We start from the raw sequence: 21,203 nt of genomic DNA, 5'->3' as shown, positions 1-21,203 counted from the left end.
CACAAAATCAAGCAGATTATAGCCCCCCTTATCTTTAATGATGCATATTCAATTGCTATGATGAATCTCAAATGTACTGCCCCAGCTTGATCAGCTCAAACTGGAATACTGTTCACTAGGATCTGTGATGCTTCTTAACGAGGATGGTGGCCATGAGACACATTATAAAACTCCAAGAGCAGGACAACAAACTATCTATTTGTATATGCAACTGCTGTAATTTAATGCAAAGAGGGGATATTGGGGTGGTGGGACTGAAGTAAATAACAGAAGGACATTGTGTAGCTCAGGTCATTAAATTACATTCTTTTATCTAAGCTACATAATTACTAACTTGAAGAAATGCAAAAAAAAAAAAAAGTGACATCAGTTTCTCATAATTTTTATCTTTAAAACAGTGAAGCCTATTAGTGCCATTTTTATGCAAGCTGATTCATTTTGATAGCGATATATTTTCAACCTCTTTAGTAAATCCAGGGCTAACAGAAAGAAGCTCCATTTTGCCTTAAAAGTTACTCTGAGTTACATTTCCAGACGTCAGCATAATGCTCTTAACTAAGATCTTAATAGTGAAGCAATATTGCCATCTGCAGGTCACTTCTAACCATTAAAACATTTTTAACAAAATGGTCTACTTTCTGAACAACTTACTGAATAAATACAACTACTGAAGTTGGCTGGCTACAAGTCACTGTTCTCTTTTTACTGAAACTTTATAATAATAATGATGTATATGCTGTACACTTTGACACAAACCACATCATTTTATACCCTTCAAATTGATGTTTTCTGTCATGAAATATTCACTTCCTTCTCTTTTGAGGCAACATTAAATGTACATTGAATATTTTGGTTTTACCTGTGAAATTCCTTACAAAAATGTTAATAATTTACTCTTCATAAAAGATCCTGTAATTCTACCATACCTACAGAAATGCTTAGGGAAAAAAAAGCTCATGAAAATTTCATATTAGTGGGATGAACAACAATTCAGTCACCCTGAAAACGTTTTTAAGAATCTTGTTCTGAAAATATTCAAAGTATTTCTAGGTCTGGTTTATGAATATTGCCACCCTAAAATCACACTATTGTCTCATCTTACTTTTTCCTTCTAGGAGAGGAATGTGCTATTATTAATGAGGAAATGTCAGAATGATTAATATGATAACATTCTAGCCTGCTACTCTGAAATGTGATTGTAAAATAGACCTTCTTGCTTAATGGATCTGGTCCCTGTATATATCAGTCATATCTACTGATTTTAGTGACAAGAATTAGTTCTTGCTATTTTGTAGTCATCTTACCACTACAGAATCAACAGAATTATAGGAGAATGAGCTAGATTTTAAACGGGCTCTGGCATCAACAGAATTGCTAACAAAGTACCATTTTCTGTTGGTGATATATATATATGGCAAAAATAATCCTGAATGACTCCAGATACCGGGCTGAGTTTGGAGATCTGGCAGTCAGAAAGTTTTGACTTGTAAATTGAACAGATTTGATTGGGAAGTCACTAGGACATAATAAATAAAAACCATTTTTACAAATTCACCTTTCTAAGCAGAAGCACTTTAACAGACTATAAAGTCACACTTTAAATAATGAATATGACTTTAATACATGGTGAATCACTGGATATAGATTGCTTGAGTCCAACAGGTCAATGCCTTGCTTATATACATCTTATACCTACTGCTCACGTGGGTAACAACTAATAATCGTTTACTAACTATTTATAATAAATGTACCCTTCATACGGTGTGCCCTAAACAAACAGATGGAGGTTCTGACTTATTATGCAAAGAAAACAGTCAAACGATTATAAGGAAGTGCTTGCAAATGCATCCAGTAAACAAGCTGAAAATTCTGTGTTGTAAGTTCTCGCAGGTCATTATCTCAAATGTTACAAGTAACCAGTGTAGCGATCGGAGACAGAAGGGTGATGGCAGGGCGGTCTCGAGTGCACGGCAGGGTAACAGTGAAACTGGTAGCGGGTAGTTTCAGGTAACTTGAAAAGTGCATTTAACGCTAGGCTTTGGTTTCACTGTGGCCCGAGATCCGGACGCCAGGGACACTCACCGGTGCAACCCGACAGGGGTCATGCTACTTCCCTTTGCCCTGTCGGCCTCCCCGCGTCACCAGTCACTGCCCCTAGCCCTTGGGAGCCCCCAGCAGGTACCTTCACCCCTTATTCCTCTGGGGCCTGACACCCCCCATCTAGCCGCTCCCCTTCAGCCCCTCACGCCGTCCCCTCCGGCTCGACGCGTGCCCCTCTCTCGCCCCGCCCCTTCATGCCTGTCCTGTCTCCCTCTGTCCCTGTCTATACCTAGCTCGTGCCCTGCGCTGCAGCCTCTTTCCCGTACCATGGCCCGCGTCCCACCCCGCTCGGAGCGCGTCCCCCGCCCCCCGGCTCAGTGTTAGGCGGGGACGCTCTCACTCCGCAGCCCTTGGCAGGCCCCTCCCCCTGTGAGGCCCCAGTCAGCGTGAGGTGCCTTTCTCAGTGCCTGACCCCGCAGTCCCATTCCCAGAGGCGCCCGGGCCCCAGACCGGGCAGAAGCAGCTACGCGGTGGCGGTAGCGCCAGCGTCCTCTCCGGCCGAGGCTTTTGTCCCTCTCCGAGGCTCGCTGTTCAGGCGTGGCGCGGGCGCAAGGGCGAGCGGCGGGTCCTGCGTGGCGGTGGGCGGAGCAGGAAGCGGTCGCGGGGAGGGGGCACGTCGGGAGCTGCTGCGACTCAGCGGAGAGGGGAGCAGGGCCTGGCTCGTCGGGGGGAGGCCGCTGAGATGCCGCTGTTCGCCACCAACCCCTTCGAGCAGGATGTGGGTGAGTGAGCGAGCGGGAGTCCGTGCGCTGCGGGGAGCGGGGCAGTGTCCGGAGTGCGGGGGCCTGGGGGGGGCACTCTGTCCCTGAGCGGCGGGCTGGGGTGTGTCCGGGGGTCCGGCCCTGGGGAAGCGGTGCCTGAGCGGGGCGAGGTGGGGCGGGCGTTTTCCTGCTGGGTGTTGGGAATGGGGTGGGTGTGTCGGGGGGTGACTCTGACCGCGGGCGCTGCTGCACAGCTGAGCCCTGTGGCGTAGTCCGGTGCAGAGGCCGACGGTGTTTGACACACAGCAGAGACCACGAGGCATAGTCCCCAAGAACTGCCCTGAGCAACGCCCCGCGCCACCCCCGTATACCGGGCACCTATAGGTACCAGAGGAGATAGCAAACGTGTATTGCTTCAGTCGATTCGTGTGTGTACGACCCCTGGCCTGCCTTCCTGCGGGTCCAGAGATATTGGATCTTAGAAGTTTAACATCGTTAAACCAAGTTGCAGAATTTAAGAAAAAATATTATGTATTTTTCTGACTAAGCTCAGTGAATAACTGGAGAGTGTGTTAGCCTATAAGGCTTGTGATAATCATTGCTTGAAAATTCTTAGCCAATATGCTACCTACTTTTTGACAACAAGACTCAAAATGGCATGTTATGTTCATGTACATCCGATTTATATATCCAAGCTGTAGCAAGATGTTTAATGTACAGCCAACAGTTTAGGAAAAGGTTCCATGGCAAGACTGTAATTGAGATATGTTTTTCTTCAGAAAACTTAATACCATTGGAGACTTTTACAAATAAGATGTGCAAACTATATTGCAACTGCATGCAATGTTTTAGCATGCATCTAGGAACTCTTACTGGTTTTATGTTTTTTTTCTGTAGCGCTTTTACTCTAAGAATAAATGTATTTGACTTTGTGATGGCTGGTTGGTAACTGGTATGACTATTGTAGCCCCTGAAGAGAGGTTAACCGCAGGTGCTTGGGCCCCAGTCAGACTTGCTGGGGAAATCACGGTGAGGTGCAGAGGGGCTACAAACCTAGACCCCTAGTCTGGAGGAAGAATGATGCTGCTCCACCAGTTATGGCTGGAAGCCTGAAACCTTAAGTGGGAGCTCTTGAGGACGATGAGGAGGGGGCTCAAAGGTGCAGTTAACCCTGAAAGTGTGACACAGATCACTAGTGATCTGATATGAAAGCCACAGGAGCTGCTACATATGCAAGTTTGAATGGAGTTAAGTGGTGCATTTGTTTGGCAGTTCCCTTTCCAAAGAGCTGGGATGAAATCTTGACTGGACTGAAGTACATTGGGCCAGATTTTCACCCTGGTTTTAATATCTGCTAGTAAAGTGTCTGGTGGAAATGAATTTGGTGGCATCAAATTAATCCTTAGCAGACATCTGTCCATGTTACAAAATCATCATGCAGTCCTGTTTATATGGAACCACTGAGGGTATGTCTACACAGGGATAAAAAGCCTGCAGCTGGCCTGAGTCAGCTGATTCTGGCTCACAGGGCTCATGTTTCGCAGCTGAAAAATTGCTGTGCAGATGTTTGGGCTTGGGCTGGAGGCAGAGCTCTGGGACTCTGCAAGGGGAGGGGGGTGTCCCAGAGCTCAGGCTTCAGCCTGATCCCAAATGTCTACACAGCAATGTTTAGTCCTGTGATCCCAGGCCAGGCAGTATGATCCATCCCTCACTTTATTGAGCATTAAACTTTTACTGTAAACTAATCAGAGAGATATGTAATAGAAAAAACAATGAAAAAGTTTACCAATTCAGTATAAAATCCCATTAAAATTTAAATTTGTTTTATGTTGCATTTTAAATAGAGTTCAACATTCTTGTTTTTTGGTCAATTGTGGAATATTCTACACGATATGATATTTTAATGAAAACTGTGCTGCTTATGCTCTTATTCTACTATTTAAGCTAGTAGAGTGGAAGAAATGCTAACCAATTTTAAAGACTTGTTTTGTTAACTTCAGAGTGTGCATGCTAAAAGCGTTCCCTTAATTCTCCTTTCCTACAAAACCTATTATGAGTTGCTGATGTTGACATATCATTGAGGTCAAGGTATAAACCTGCCAAACCAGCTATGCATGAATTCAGTTCATTCTATTTGAAAGGCCTCATGAAGTCTATTTGCCTGCACCAATGAGGACACTTTTAAACGTCTCTGTGGTGTATTTGCATGAGTCAAGGTTTGCAGGACTGGGGACCTCAACTTAACTTTTGTCTAGAATACCGGGGAAAAGTTAAGAGCTTGGAATTGCCAAATACATTAATATTTAAATGTGCCGTTCTTTAAACACAATCCAGCTACTATGTACATGTTTTGTATGGTTATGTAGTTAAACCAGGACACAAAAGTGGTGGCTTTACAAATAATAGGGCTGAATCCTGCAGTTCCTTTTCATGCAAAACACTGGTTGATGGATGTGTGAATCTTGCCAGAATAAGGATTTGGCCCTTCAGGGCCCTTTTTAATAATAGATTAGGATGTCAAAAATACTAAAATACCTGCATGTGTATTTTACAATAGCATATTGCTGCTTTTGTGGTGTTTTTATGGCTGTAACCTATATCTGTGACTAACTGCCTTTTTATCTGTTTTTTTTCTGGGTGTCCTTTATACTTGTGAAATTTGGATTTGTTGCTGTTTCTTGAAATACTTATTAAACAGAATTTTACTTTGTCACGGGTATTCTATTTTTCTTTCCGTAGTTCTTAACTCTAGATATGTTTTTGTGAAAGCAGGATCTCTTTCTTAAAGCAACAGGAGCAGATAAATAAACGCTTATATATGGAAAGCGTAATCATTTAATATATCAAAATTGGTGTGGAAATGATTGGTGTCAGAGGATTAAGGCAATGAATAACAAACTTCAGGAACATGTAAATTTTTTAAAGATCCTGTTTTCATGTATATGTTGAAAGTAAAAGACGTGCAGTTTGAAGAATTGTTCTTAAATATACTATGTGAAGTGTCAATTGCTCTTTTTAAGAATAAAGTGTTCAAAGCTTTGGAGACATTAGCTGAAAGTACTGTATGGTGAAATAGCTAGTGTAGTAGAAGGAAGCTCTGTTTTGATTAAATGGGTTTTTAAATCCATGATTAAATATTCAGCAGGGGTGGGGCGCGTGTGTATAACATAAAGTAACAACGATCAGTAAATCCCACTTCAACATTGGATAAATTTGTCATCATTCATTTTCTTGAAAAAATATAACTAACCCTAATTAATTAAATCTGACAAAGAATAGATTACCAGTGAGCACCAGAAAAAAAACAGCTCACTTGACCAAATGTATTTGAGAGCCTTTTTAAATGTATATCAGAATAAAATTACATCTCATGAAGTGAGAAAAATTGTAAATTTTCTTGCAAGAATTCATTTTGATGTAACAAAAATTTGCTTGTTCTCAGCTGTACTTCAAGTTTTTAATTAAAAAAATGCAATGTGATATGTAGAAGACATTTCCTCCTCCAATTGTATTTCAATCTCTTTTGAGAAATAGCAGCAAAATAAAGTTGTAAAATTAGGCATAAGCAAAACTTTAAACTTTCTGATTGTTCTTACTGAAAATATATTAATCGTACAATGGTAATATTTATTTACCATTTGTGAAAAAGATTCAGCAGTTAGGTCAAAGCTAATACAGTGAAGAGCATCCTGTTTAAATGTTATCAGTGCTGCACTAACTTTAAGTAAACAAAATAGTTGTAGGATATATGTTTCTAGTTACTCTTCCTAAGTGTTCGTATTTCATGATCCAAAATAGTCAGGCACCAGTCTGGAATATAGACTATTTTATTAGTCCTAACTTTAAAATAAAAACGTTTGAAATCTTTCACTTATTTAGATAATGCCATCATTTAAAATTTCATTGTGTTGGGGAGCAAATTCTCTCTCTGGCATTCACTGTCTTGTACAAACATTTTCTCATTGTATACAAAAACTCTGCCTAGTTTTATGTACTAGATAAATGCACAAGTGTTTAATCTCTAGAGACCTAGAATATAACCCTTCGATCACAAGTAAAGATGAATTTGTTGGTATTAGGCTCTAATCTGCATTACAAAACCACCACATGATTTGTCATGACTGGTAGTCTCAGCTCAAGGGAAGCCACGACTGGAATAACAAATGTCTTGAAAGTCTGAAATGAGGTTCTTTGGCAGTGCCATAGGCACAGTTATTGCCTAGCCCCATTGCATTAAATTTGGCTCTCTGTGAATGTTGTTTAGTTCTTTACTTTCATGAGTATTCAGTGCTCTCAAATCATACTGCCAAAATAGCCGAGGAATGAATGTAAAAATTCACAGGCTCAATTATGTAAATTTTTGAATACTCATTGATTTCCTTCGGAATTCAAGCAATTGCAATGTCCAGCTTTATGTAAAGACCTCTCCAGGTGTTCTCTTACAAGTTGGATATTTCTGAGGCCTTGGCTACACTCGGCGGCAGCGCTGTGAAGCACGAGTGTAGTCGCGCCGCCAGCGCTGCGAGAGAGCTCTCGCAGCGCTGTATGTACTCCACCTCTCCGAGGGGAGTAGCTTGCAGCGCTGTGAGTGAGCGTGCAGTGCTGCAGGCTCTGATCACACTGGCGCTTTACAGCGCTGCACTCGCTGCACTCGGGGGGGGGGGGCGGCGTTTTCACACCCCTGAGCGCAGCAAGTTGCAGCGCTGTACAGCGCCAGTGTAGCCAAGGCCTCAGGCCTTGGCTACACTTGCAAGATACAGCGCTGTAAAGCCTCCCCCAGCGCTGTAACTCACTCCCCGTCCACACTGGCAGGGCACTTACAGCGCTGTATCTCCCTGGGTACACCGCTGCAGGTACTCCACATCTCCGAGAGGAATAACAGCTGCAGTGGAGTGGCTACGACTCACGGGTGTGAGTGTAAACGCTGTACTAATCACCTTGTCAAGTGGCCAATCCTCTCCATTGTTGTGACCGGCTGCAGGAATGGGGAAGTGCTGGTTTCAAACAGAGAGAAGCAAACAGTTTGCAGCTTGCTTTGAGTGAGTGAATGAATGAATGAGCAGGGGGCTGGAAGTTCGGAACTTGCAAAATAGAGAGCTGACATGCTCCAAAAAGCACTCTCTCTCCCCCCACACTCCCTGTCACAATCCACCCCACCCCCCCATTTTGAAAAGCATGTTGCAGCCACATGAATGCTGGGATAGCTGCCCATAATGCACCACTCCCAACACAGCTGCAAATGTTACAAGTGTGGCCACGCCACTGCGCTGTCAGCTATCAGTGTGGACAGACTGCAGCGCTTTTCCCTACTCAGCTGTACGAAGACAGGTTTACCTCACAGCGCTGTACAGCTGCAAGTGTAGCCAAGGCCTTAGGCTCCAGCCCTGCTTTCCCAGAATAGCAAGTCTAGGTTGTAGTGGTGGTACTGTGGCCAACACCTTAGATTCATATGCCTCCTCCTAGGTTCACCTGTGTGTCAATATAAGATTTCCAGGGTCACTGTTAGTCGCTGCTGCTCTGGCTGCTTTCTGGAGTCCACTCCCTAATTTTTAATCAATCTAACCCAGAAAGTGGTTGCAACTGTCTCTCAAACTATTAAGCAGTGAATAAATAACAGAATTACAGGCATGAAATAATGCCGTAATGGTATTGCAGTCAGGAACCCATGCAGTTTCAGAATAGTTGCCATTACAGAGCACCAGTACAGTACAGTATTAGAGACTTAAGGGGATTTGGTGGTTGATCTTATTGCAGCTAGGTAACACAAAGGTTATGATACTGCCAGGCCTGCTTGTGAAGCATACTTGATGGAACCCAAAGCATAAATCTGATTGTTTTAGCTTTTCCATATTGAGTGGAGTTAGAATGTTTGTTTTAAACTGTAACAGTCTAAAAATAAATCTTAAGACAATACACACACTCTTTAACTTGTTACTTGAAAATTATTTATTAAATTATTATATATTGTTTGTGTGATTAAAATGACTTGGTCCCACTGTGAGATCTTACAGTTCAACTTGTGAGTAGGCTACTAAATGACATTAGGCCTCAAAGGGAGGTGGAGTGGGTGAAACACAATAAAAGGTAGATAAGTAGAAACACTTTGGGTGGATCATGGGTTTTGTACAAAGAGCAGTTTGTGTTTATCACTTTGTCTTTTCCTCTTACCAATTCCTGACATTGGTGAACTGTCACTGAAAGTCTCATGGAAGAATGTGTTTTAAGAAGGCATTTGAATAAGGGAGAGGCTAGTTTATGAAAACAGTTAAGAATCACCTTTTCATTTTTTTTAACAACCTTTATGAAATGTGTAACAATGTACAAACTTAACAACCTTGGGAAAAATCTAATTATGAAGGACTATGACTTCAACATGCAATAACTAAACAAATTATGTAGCATTGTATATAGTTCAATGTTTAATGCTGTAAATTATTAGGTACTGTTCTTCACCTTTTGATTCTAATTAATGCTAATCATACTTATTCATCTTGCTTCATAATATAAAGTGTCTTGGGTATATCATAAAATACTACCTATAAATGCAAACAGGGATTTAAAGCTGTTTTAGAAATTAGTAAATGTTAGCATTGATTTAGAAAAGACAATGCTCTTCTTTTAATTATTTATATATAAAATGGTGGTTCTGTCATATTCTGAAAGGAGCTAGTTCACAAAATTATAAATCTAAAGTCTATCTTTTTCTTTGTAGAAAAAGCCACAAATGAATACAATACCAGTGAGGACTGGGGTCTTATTATGGATATATGTGACAAAGTTGGAAGTACTCCTAATGGGTAAGATGCGTTTCAGCTTCACAATGTCTTACTCCACATTCACTTAAAAAAACCCCAACACAACGTGCACCACTGTTAGAGGAGTGGAGCTTCCTAAAATGTGTATCTGAGTCACCTATGCAGAAAGTAATATGATCAATAAACACTTTCGTAAACAGTACTAACAATGACCATGGTTGGCTTTAAAGTGCTCCGAGAAGAAGTTTTGAACCTGATTGAAGTTTCTTCCAACAGGATTTCCAGCAGAGTAATTGGTGTACGCTGGACTCATTCCAATTTTTATGCAGTATTGCACAGTAAATCGAGTTATCTCATGATAAATGAGAGAGCATGAAATTCCTGAAGCATCCAGGCCAGGAGGAGATGCATTGCAGAAACTTGTCTAAATTGGAAAGTTACCTATGATGAAAAATTAGGCGTAGTCTACACTGGCAACGCTAAAGCGCTGCCGCGGCAGTGCTTTTAACATGCCTTGTGTGGTCACGGCGCAGCTTTCTCCCAGCGCTCTAAAAAAGCCACCTCAACGAGGGAGTCAGCTACCAGTGCTGGGGGCGCTGTTTACACTGGCGCTTTACAGTGCTGCAACTTGCTGCGTTCAGGGGGGTGTTTTTTTACACCCCTGAGCAAGAAAGTTGCAGCACTGTTAATTGCCAGTGTAGACAAGCCCTTAGTGTGTATGTGTTACAGGGACGTGTAAGATGGATGGAGGTCAACATGGAAAAGAGTGGGGTCAAGATCAAAATGGAGTTTAATACATTTAAACACAAGTAGTAATTCAACCGTCCTATAATAGTCAAATGTAACTGCTGATCTTTGCCTCTAGATTGGCTGACTTTTATCAGTCAAGGGTAACTCATTTTTATAATGTAGTTATCTTTGCATTTGTCTAACTATCAACATAGAAATCTTATCTGTCTGAAATCTTTTTTTACCTACAGTTAAAAATAATGCTTAAGTTTAAGATTACTGAACTAAAAATGATTTAAAAAAAAATATTTTTCTCTGTATATGTGACACCACACGCTGGTCAGAGTCTCTTGTTTGTGTGGACTGTTAAAAATAATGAAATTTTAGTTATAAACAAAAATTGGGAGGGTTGGACTAGATGTAACCACTGACAGCACTTAAACTGTCTTTTTTGGGGGGCGGAGGGGTGATTTTGCCATTACCTCTCCTAGGGTACAGGAGTGCAACCTCTAACTTGATAAAGCTCTTCTGTCCTCATGATCTCCCACAACTAGACAAATGTTTTGGACTCCTTAGCCTTTGAGAAAAACAAGTCTAAACTTTTTTCCGTAACACTTTTAATATCCATCCTTGTACATTCCAAATGATTTTTGTACAGCTGTTGGGTTAGAATGATTTAAATTTCTTTTGTTGAAAAAACCCCACTGTTTTAATCATGTTGAAGCTGTTTAAAAACTGACTTTAGAATTAGTGCTATTGTAATTGTAGATTAAAATCTATAGCAAGCTAAAGTATGTATGATGTGGGTTTTTTAATGCCACTACTGATGACATATATCTTATTTTAGGGCTACCATATGTCCGGATTTCCCCAGACATGTCCGGCTTTTCAATCTATAAATAGCTGTCGGGGGGGGGGAGGATTTCTAAAAATCTAAAAATGTCCGGGATTTCCCCCCGGTCGGCTATTTATAGATCGAAAAGTGGCGCCGCTCGGCAGCCAAAGCCCCTGCTCGGCTCCCCCCATCCCCTGCAGCCTTAGCACGCCCCCGGCCCCGCAGCTGTCTTCCTCCCCTCCTCTCCCCTGAACGCTCCGCCCTCCCTGCTCCTCCCCCTCCCCTGCTTCCCGCGAATCAGATGTTCACGGGAAGTCTGAAAAGAAGCAGGGGCAGGCGGGCAGCAGCAGGTAAGCTGGGGCGGGGGGGACACGAGGAGGAGGGCTCTGGCGAGGCGCGGAGCGGCCCAGTCTGGCCCCGGTCAAGCAGCTCCGTCCTCGGCCGGCCCCAGCGGCTCCGGCCTGGCTCGGGCCCTGAGGCATCGGGCCCCGGGGCACCGGCCCCAGATGCGGCCGAGCGCGCCGGCCCGGCCCCGGCCCCAGCGGCTCCGGTTCTGGCCGAGCGCGCCGGCCCGGCCCCAGCGGCCCCGGTTCTGGCCGAGAGCGTGGCCCCCGGCCCTCGCGGCTCCGGCCCAGCTCGGGCCCCAGGGTGGCCGGCCCGGCCCCGGCCGAGCACCTCCGGCTCGGCCCCAAGCCCCGCAACTCCGGCCGGAGCGCAGCCCAATTCCTGGGCTCTTGTTAAAGCCGGCCCTGGTCAGGGGACAGGGAGGGGGGGGTTGGATGGGTTGGGAGTTCGGGGGGGGGGGCTGTCAGGGGGGCAGGGGTGTGGAGAGGGGTGGGACAGTCAGGGACAGGGAGCAGGGGGGGTTAGATGGGTCGGGGGTTCTGGGGGGACTGTCGGGGGCAGGGGTGTGGAGAGGGGTCGAGGCAGGCAGGGAGCAGAGGGGGTTGGATGGGTCGGGAGTTCTGGGGGTCCTGTCAGTGGGCTGGGAGCAGTTGGATAGGGCATGGGAGTCCCGGGGGTCGGTCTGGGGGCAGGGGTGTGAATATGGGGTTGGGGTGTGGATAAGGGTCGGGGCAGTCAGGGGACAGGTAGGGTCCTAGGGGGGCAGTTAGGGTGGGGGGTTCTCAGGAGGGGGCAGTCAGGGGACAAGGAGCGGGGGGGGGGGTTGGGGGTTCTGAGGAGGGCAGTCAGGGGGTGGGAAGTGGGAGGGAGTGGATGGGGGCGGGGCAGGGCTGGAGCGGGGCTCCTCCCCCCGTGTCCTCTTTTTTGATTGTGCAAATATGGTAACCCTATCTTATTTGAAGTTTACAAAACTGCTATAGGCACAAAACAAAATATTGAACATCAAGGCCCTGATACAGTAAACACTAAAACAGGTATGCGCTTTATTGAATTACTCTTAAAAGTAACTTTAACAGATGAAATAACAGGAGTACTTGTGGCACCTTAGAGACTAACAAATTTATTAGAGCATAAGCTTTCGTGGGCTACAACCCACTTCTTCGGATGCATATAGAGTGAACCATATATTGAGGAGATATATATACACACACATACAGAGAGCATGAACAGGTGGGAGTTGTCTTACCAACTCTGAGAGGCCAATTAAGTAAGAGAACAAAAACTTTTGAAGTGATAATCAAGATGGTTCAGTACAGACAGTTTGATAAGAAGCAAGTGTGAAAATACTTATCTACCAATGTGATATATGCCATCATGTGCCAGCAATGCCCCTCTGCCATGTACATTGGCCAAACCGGACAGTCTCTACGCAAAAGAATTAATGGACACAAATCTGACATCAGGAATCATAATACTCAAAAACCAGTGGGAGAACACTTTAACCTGTCTGGCCATTCTTTGACAGACCTGCGGGTGGCTATCTTAAAACAGAAAAACTTCAAAAACAGACTCCAACGAGAGACTGCTGAGCTGGAATTGATATGCAAACTAGACACAATCAACTCAGGGCTAAATAGGGATTGGGAATGGCTGAGCCATTACAAACATTGAATCTATCTCCCCTTGTAAGTATTTTCACACTTGCTTCTTATCAAACTGTCTGTACTGAACCATCTTGATTATCACTTCAAAAGTTTTTGTTCTCTTACTTAATTGGCCTCTCAGAGTTGGTAAGACAACTCCCACCTGTTCATGCTCTCTGTATGTGTGTGTATATATATCTCCTCAATATATGGTTCACTCTATATGCATCCGAAGAAGTGGGTTGTAGCCCACGAAAGCTTATGCTCTAATAAATTTGTTAGTCTCTAAGGTGCCACAAGTACTCCTGTTATTTTTGCGGATACAGACTAACACGGCTGCTACTCTTTAACAGATGACATATGCTTAAAGTCAAGCATGTGCCTAAGTGTACGCAACCTTGGGGCTATAGTTGTATTTTAACTCTTCTCATTCAGTGGTATAAAATATTTGTCATTTTAAAACAAAACTGCTTCAGTGTTGATAATGAAAAGTTGTTTAGACTTTCCATACACTAACAAAGTTATTGTGGTCTCTATCTACCACAGGCCCAGTTTTTCAAAAATAGATTAAAGTGAGGCTTCTCACCCCACGGATTTCAATCTGCAATCCTGATTGAGGAATATAGCCTGATAGGTTCAGAAAGTTGAAATGTTTCTGTTGAAATTCAGTATATCAAAGGAGTTGTTCGTTTGCAAATATATCATGGGCTGCTTGCTTATAAATTTTGTATTTGTGGTGTTTTCACTGTAAGAATGTTAATGAAGTTTGGACTTACTTTTTCAGGATAGATGATCATTTTAACTGTGAAACTTCTTAGTTGAAAAAAAAAATTATAAAATCTGAACTTTCCAACATTTAAGAAATTTAAAAAAAAAAAAAGGTACAAAACAGTTGCTTCAGCAAGTTGACTCTAAAATAGGTATAAAGAGCTAACAACATGTAAATAAGATTTAAATTTTAAAAAACCATTGTTTTTATCCACCTTGATATCTAGACAAAATGTACTTTTTAAAACATGGCAATTGCTTCTTAGTGTAGAGGATCTTCTTCCTTGTTGTCTACTTCAGGTCCATCTCCTTCAAGTGGTTGTCTCTCCAGCCAGAGTTTTGGGTTGGCTAAATTGCTAGCTTTTAAAACTTGTATCGTACGTTTCATTGGCTGACTTAACTTCCCTGGATGCTAACTATATGGTGAATTGCAATTTAATTTGCAATTCACAGTGACTAAACTATACTATAATATCACTGATATTTTCTTAATTCTCTTCTAGAGCAAAAGATTGCCTTAAAGCCACAATGAAAAGAGTAAATCATAAGGTTCCACATGTTGCTTTGCAAGCACTAACGGTAAGTAGACTATACATTATTTTGCGGAACTTAACGTCTATATCTTTATGTACTCAAGCAACCATTATGGCCAAACTCTGTCCATGAATACACGTATTTAATTCTAGATCAAGTTGTTGGGAGTTGGCATGCTTATTTAAAGGTGGAATTTAGCCCTTATTACTCACTTTTTTTTTTTTTTTTTAAACAACAAACACTCGTGTTTTGGACAAATCACTGCCATTGCTGTCTTCAACTTTTTTGCAATTTTATTTCTGTTGTCAGCTGCTAGGAGCCTGTGTGTCAAACTGTGGAAAGATTTTTCACTTAGAAATATGTTCCCGTGATTTTGCAAGTGAAGTACGTGGTACAATAAATAAGGTAATGTGTTATAACTTACTAAATATACTTAATATAATAAGAATGGATGAAATTCTTGATATGGTTTTGCTTTGCGCTCTCAGTACGTTTGTGATAAAGCCTAGTTTATATGCTATAAATAACATTTTCCAATTCTGATGCATTTGAAAATTCAACCGACTGACCTCTTACTTATCACTGAAATCTGTGAATGCTTTCATTTGTGGGGGGGAAATGCTAAGGAAGGGACTCTTGCCGATATCAGAGGTTATGACTTAAATCATTTGCAGCTAGTTACTATGGGAATCTTAACAAAAATTTATGGAATCTTGCTAAACTTGGTAATGTTGAGGTCTCCCCTACTTGAAGAAACTATCTTTTGCTTGAGTGGGAATAAATTCATAAGGAAAAACACTAACCTAAAAATGTTTAGGTCAACAATAGTAAATGTTTAAGCTTACTTTGAGAAGTAGAAAGCCTTCATTAGATTTTCTCCATCTCAAAAGGCACACACAATGCTAACAAAAAAGAAACAGGAAAGGAAGATGTAAGCCAATATGGCAAGGTTCAAGAGACTATTCAAGTCCAACAGTTTTCCATATTTTGAAGAATATAACTCCCGTAATGCCATTCAGCACAAGCTCAAATTCTAGATGGCAGTAGGTAAGAGAGAAGCTGTAAGGGCTAAAAATGGATTTCAAAGAGCAAATAGGTAAATATTTAAAAACAAGAAATCAGGGTGGATTTGATTTAAATCAAATTGTTTTCAGTCATGATTTAAATCACTAGTCAGGAAGATTTGATTTAATCATGGATTTCTACATAAAAGTGCATTCTTGTTGGTTGTTATAACCTTAATACATATTCTTCACAACTCAAAGATAGATGTAGGTTTCATTTTTAGAAGGTACATACTATACATTTTTAAAGTGATTTATTTTGAAAACTTTTCAGATTAGTTTTAGAGCTATATCAGAAAATGAATGATTGTTTAGTTATTTCATTTACCAAAGGTAATTGAAGCAGATAATTCACCTCCCAATGACTTCATCAATATCTCCGATTCAACAGGTTAATCATTAATATTGGAGGATTTTCTTGCCATGCTGTATTAGGAGGAGAACATCAGCAGACAGACATTTAAATTGTTTTATTTAACTAAAACAACGACGTTATGTATTCTGGATTTTTTTCTTCAACAGCAAACATACAATATTTTAATAAAACAAGCATATGAATTTTTGAATTTAGTTAAACATTCAAGTTTTTTAAAATCAGGTTTGTTTTTGTTAATTGTTAACTAAAATAGTTAATGACATTTAAAAAAAATATTAAATTGAGTATGTCAGCCAATCTTAAAATATTGGCTTCTGCAGCTAACTCAGTTGTCTTTACCTTCATTTTCCTGTTCATAATCTGGAAAAGGAAAACAAGCTTTCCTGCTTTTTCAGGTCCCAATCGATTTCTCAATTTGGAATGAATTCTTCCAAAGGAAGAAAATATTCTTTCTACACCATCAGAAGACGCTACTGCTGTTAAAAGTGAGATTATCACTTCAACAGTCTCTGAATCCAAGTGCTTAAGTGACTTCCACCAGTTCACTGGTGTGACTTTCTTTAAAACATCAGCAAACATATATTTCTTGAATGGTTCACCCTTAGCTCTGAAGTTTATTATAGTTGGCATTATGGAGGGATGATTGCTGGATGTCCATGTCATAGCCAACTCCTCTTCGTCAGCCATTAAGGTTTGACCCTGGTACTGAGTATTGAGAATATATGCAAGAAAATGAGCTGGAGATGGTGTTTGTCCCATTCGTTTTTTTAATGCTTGTAATTTAACTTTTCATTGCATATTTCTCTTTTTAAGATCTCACTCAGTTCCTTCCAAATTGCAACAGTGTCAGCAATAAAGCTATTTCCCTGCATTTTGTTCAAGGCTACAGAAATAGGCTTCAGGGTACTCAGCATGTGTTCAACATTTCTCTTAAGCCCAATGCTGAGAACTTTGGCTGTGACCGTGCCATCTATATTTTCACGATTTTGTTCACAAACTGTCATCACATTAGGCCAGTTCTTGATATAGTGCTCAAAACAGTCTACTACTGAGTTCCATCGCACGTCTTGTGGGAGAGTTAGCTTGGTTCCTCCCACTTTTTTCAGAGCAGCTGCTGCAAAGTGGTTGTTACAGAAGTATTTTGCAATTTCAACATCATTAGCCTTTATTTCTGGAACACTGAAGTCTTTTGCTAGGAGGTGCATCAAATGAGCACTGCAACCATATGTTATTAGGTTGGTACTCTCTTCTAAATAATTTCTTCTCGTCTTGGATACATTTGCAGCATTGTCTGTGACCAAGCTGCATACTAGACATTTGAATTTTTTCACAGTTTGTTATAACTTTTACTGCTACTTCTTGTAAGTATTCTGCTGAGTGTGTATTTCATGATGTATCAGTTGTTTCTGTAAGGAAGACATTCCCTTCCGTTTTCACACAAGCACATAAACTGGATCATTGTGGACATTGCTCCACCCATCAAGACTCAGGTTAACAATTCATACGCTTTATCCAGCAATTTGCCTGCGACATCTGCTCTGTTGGGTGGACTGTCTTAATGACTGAACCATGTTAATGAAGTGTGGGTTTTCAAACGGAAAGGAAAGTTTGTTGCATAAACAAACTAGGCAATTTTTTCATCAATTACCTCTTTTCGTAATCTGCTGGTTCTGATCACAAACTTATCTGTGGTTGTTTCTGGATGATGGAGATTTTTTCTTTTTCTTTTTGCTACAGGTGATATACTGTGGCTATGTGACATACATGATGTGACTGAAACACTATCATTGGCAGATAACTCTGAAACTATAAAAAATGATAGTAATCTTGAAGGTGGATAGTCTTCAGAATCCTGTATGTTGAGGATGGATTCTCCTAAACAAAATAAGTCAATGCAGTTATTTAATTATTATTACCAAACTGCTCATTTAGTATTACTCATTGCATTCACTGACACTCAGTACTACTTTAAAGGTGAAATTGTAAAAGCAAGATCTGCCTATTTCAGCTATTTATTTTTTATCACAACTGCATCTAAAATGATAGTACCATAGAGTAACAACTATATTTTTTGCTCAAACATGAGAATTCAAGAATAGTCCAGAAGGAAGACAGGCAGTCCTTAAGAAAGAAGTATGAAATAAAAAAGTTCACCAACCTGAATCCTACGTGTTCCTTTCATCATCTTCAAGGCAGCTTCCTCCTGAGAAGGAACACTTCTCATGATGTTGTTTCATTCGGGCAACCAGGCCTTGCATTTCTTTGTTGCACTGTTTGCATTTTGCACACATGTCTGTCTTACCCAACGGTAGAGGAACTTCATTAAAATATTCCCAAACTGGGTCTTTTTACGGCCTGCTGCTATTATAGGTTTTTCCCTTCTAGTGAGAGAGCTCAGATCAATGAAGACTACACTCAGAAAGACCTCAAGACTTCTGGAATATGCTAGTCAAACAGTTTCACTTTTGTTTCTACTGCCTGTCCCTCCCTTCTCACATTTATCTCCAGACTTCTTCTCCTTGTCCAGATCTATTCTGCCCCCAACAATCTTCTATTCATTGAACTTTTTGAAACTTTGCACTTTTAGAGAGAGATAAGGGATTGACTCTGTGTACAAAAATTTGCAGAGGGACAATAGGGTTGAGGTCTGTTATTTCTCACCGTTATATATTTATTTATTTAAAAACATTTTTGCTGTTAACAAGCATGTTATCTCTGGAGACACAAATCCACAGTTTGAGATCTGCAAAACTAAGCATCTCTGATGGTATCTTCTAGCTTGAGCACTGAGTCCAATTGGGTAGATAGAAAGTTTAATTTAAATAATCTATACTGAAGCCCCTTGTACCCCATAAGATTGGGTCCCTAATCCATGAACTATTGGAACTCCATTTACAAAACTTTTCATTACATTACATGAATAATTGTCTCGTACTATAGAATTAGAATTTATAATCCCTATTTCATGATGAGATATCTTTGAGCTATAATGTTTCTTAATTAGAACTATCTTTAGATAGGTTTTTTCCTCAAAAAGCATTTTATAAAAAATCTGATTTAAATAAAACCGTTTTTTAATTTAAAAAATCCGATTTTTATTCACCCTGCAAGAAATTCTAGTATGTCAGAATCACGAAGCCTGGTGAAATAATTGGTGGGTCAAGTGGATCACCAGGTGTTAAAAGGAGTAATTAAGAAAGGATTTCTTGATTTTGCTGAGAAGCTAAATGACTCAGTCTTCACCACATAGACTGTTGGAAAGTTTCCAAACCCCAGATCTGTTTAGTATTTTTTAAAATCTGAGGGATTATCAGAAATTGAGGCATTAGAAGAGATAATGGAACAAATTGATAATTTAAAAAGCAATAAGTAACAGGGCCCAGATGGTACCTCCATGAGTTCTGAAGAAGCCCAAGAATGAAGTGACTGAGCTGCTAACAAAAGTATGCAATCTTATTTTTAAAAAAAGCAACTGAAACAGAGGATTGGAGGATAGCAAATGTTTTACCTCTATTTAAAAAAGGCTCTGTGGGTGATCTGAGATATTAAATACCAGAGTGCCGTATATCTGTACCTGGTAAAGTGGTTGACATGACCATTAAAAATAGAATAAAACAACACCTGGAAGATCATGATATCATACAACCTAATCAGCATGGTTCCTGCAACGGGAAATAGTGTCTCATTAATTTGGTAGAAGTCTTTGATAGTTCATAATTTGGAGGAGAGGGCTGAGAGAACATCATTGAAAATGACTAGAAACATGGGGAAACTCTACTATGAAAAGAGATTGGGATTGTTCTTTTTAGAAAGGAGACAAATAAGGACATAGGTATATAAAATGATGAATGGCGTAGAGAAGGGAGGTTGGGAATTCTGTTCATGCTGTCTCACAACATGAGAACAAAGGGACAGTCATTGAAATTACTTTGACACAAAGTATGATTAGACTGAAACTATGCCACAGGTTATTGCAGTGAGGCCAAAAATTTAGCAAAACCGAAAAAGAGTTTGAAAATTTATATGGGTAACAAGAATATCCAGAGTATTTAGTGCTAACAATTTGTTGAAAGGGATGTTAAACTTTATGCTTCAGAATTTAAGCCGATCTCAGTTGGGGATTAGAGGAGCAGGAGGGCAGATTATCTCACATCTGCTCACCCCCTTTCCTTCCTCCGCGCCTCCCTCCTCCCCCCCCCCCCCCCCCCAGTTAATCTGAAACATGTTGTACTGGGCACTGCTGGAGACAGAATACTGGATTAGATGGATCCAGTTTGGCAATTCCTATGTTTGCTGCCCTTATTCAGGAAGAGGTATTGGTTATGAGGCATAAAAGAGAAAAGTTTTATGGTGAATTATGGAATGGGAGGTCTTCAGCCCATGACCACCAACTCTTTGATCTTTTTCATTTATTTTTGGATTTCATTTTCATTTCTTGCTCCTCAGGATGCTTTGGAGAGATGGTGGTTTGAAGTTACTCTATCAGATTCCATCATTATCCATCATCTGGATGTTTAGTGCAAACTGGTCTTCCATATCATATTAGAATGACCTCTGCTGTTTCTTCCTTCTGACAAAATTTCCTATGGTTTACACTTTAGGAAGGAACAAAAGGAGTAATAAGTATTGAAGTCTGCATTGTCCTCTTCCCCAACCCATCCCCTTGTTGCCGAGATGATCTGTCCTTCATAGTCTGTTAAGACAGCACTTGTAGTTGAGAAATGATCCCTCTAATTCTGTTGAAGAACTGGGTCTACCTGGGGATGTTGATCACCAGGTGATTGAGAAAGTCCCCATTCTCCCCCACTGTCTCTTCATCCCTTCATAAGAAAAGGTCGTAAGAATGAAAAAGAGTATCAGAAGACTTGCACCTTTTCCTGGCAAATGGTAGTCGTCTTCCTTTCTTCCTTAAGAAAACTATCCCAGGGCTGCTTTTCACTGGAAATATCCTCGTGCTGATTATTGAACATCTTAAAGAGGTTTCTCTGGAGTAACAAGTGACTTCATTATAGCAGCTAAATGTTTGAGGATTAAGACTAAGTTTCTGTTAATCTTGTGATAACATTGTTATTAAGCTATATTTATAGTGTATTCTGGAGCATTCTCTTTAGTAGTGTTATAGGAGAGAAATACTATCTGGTGATGACTTGCTTTTTGCATGTGGCTTGCAAACTCAGGTCCAGGTTCTTGGCTGGTGTAAATTGGCATAGCTTCATTAAGGTTAATGGAACTATGCTGACTTACAGCATCTGAGGATCTTGGATGTCTTGTGAGAGGGGCTGAAGGGCTTTAGAACTGGTCCCCTTATCATATGAAGATCCTTTAAGAACAGAGCCATTGGAACACTGTTAAA

At 40.9% G+C, this 21,203-nt stretch overlaps 1 protein-coding gene across 2 annotated transcripts in view; it reads left to right on the top strand.

Moving 5' to 3' along the window:
* Positions 1 to 2,711: 2,711 nt before the first annotated feature.
* Positions 2,712 to 21,203, top strand: part of STAM2 (signal transducing adaptor molecule 2) — a 32,219-nt gene continuing 13,727 nt past the window's right edge. For both annotated transcript variants that reach the window (XM_065413464.1, XM_065413462.1), the window contains exons 1-4: positions 2,712 to 2,822; positions 9,514 to 9,598; positions 14,380 to 14,455; positions 14,720 to 14,815. In XM_065413464.1, the coding sequence (XP_065269536.1) occupies positions 2,783 to 2,822; positions 9,514 to 9,598; positions 14,380 to 14,455; positions 14,720 to 14,815 (297 nt within the window). In that variant the 5' untranslated portion in view covers positions 2,712 to 2,782. The remainder of the gene's footprint in view (positions 2,823 to 9,513; positions 9,599 to 14,379; positions 14,456 to 14,719; positions 14,816 to 21,203) is intronic.

Source organism: Emys orbicularis, chromosome 11 (assembly GCF_028017835.1).
Source record: "Emys orbicularis isolate rEmyOrb1 chromosome 11, rEmyOrb1.hap1, whole genome shotgun sequence".
Classification (NCBI taxonomy): Eukaryota; Metazoa; Chordata; order Testudines; family Emydidae; genus Emys; species Emys orbicularis.
Note: the sequence above shows the minus strand (reverse complement) of the source record. Positions and strands in the feature narration are given on the sequence as shown.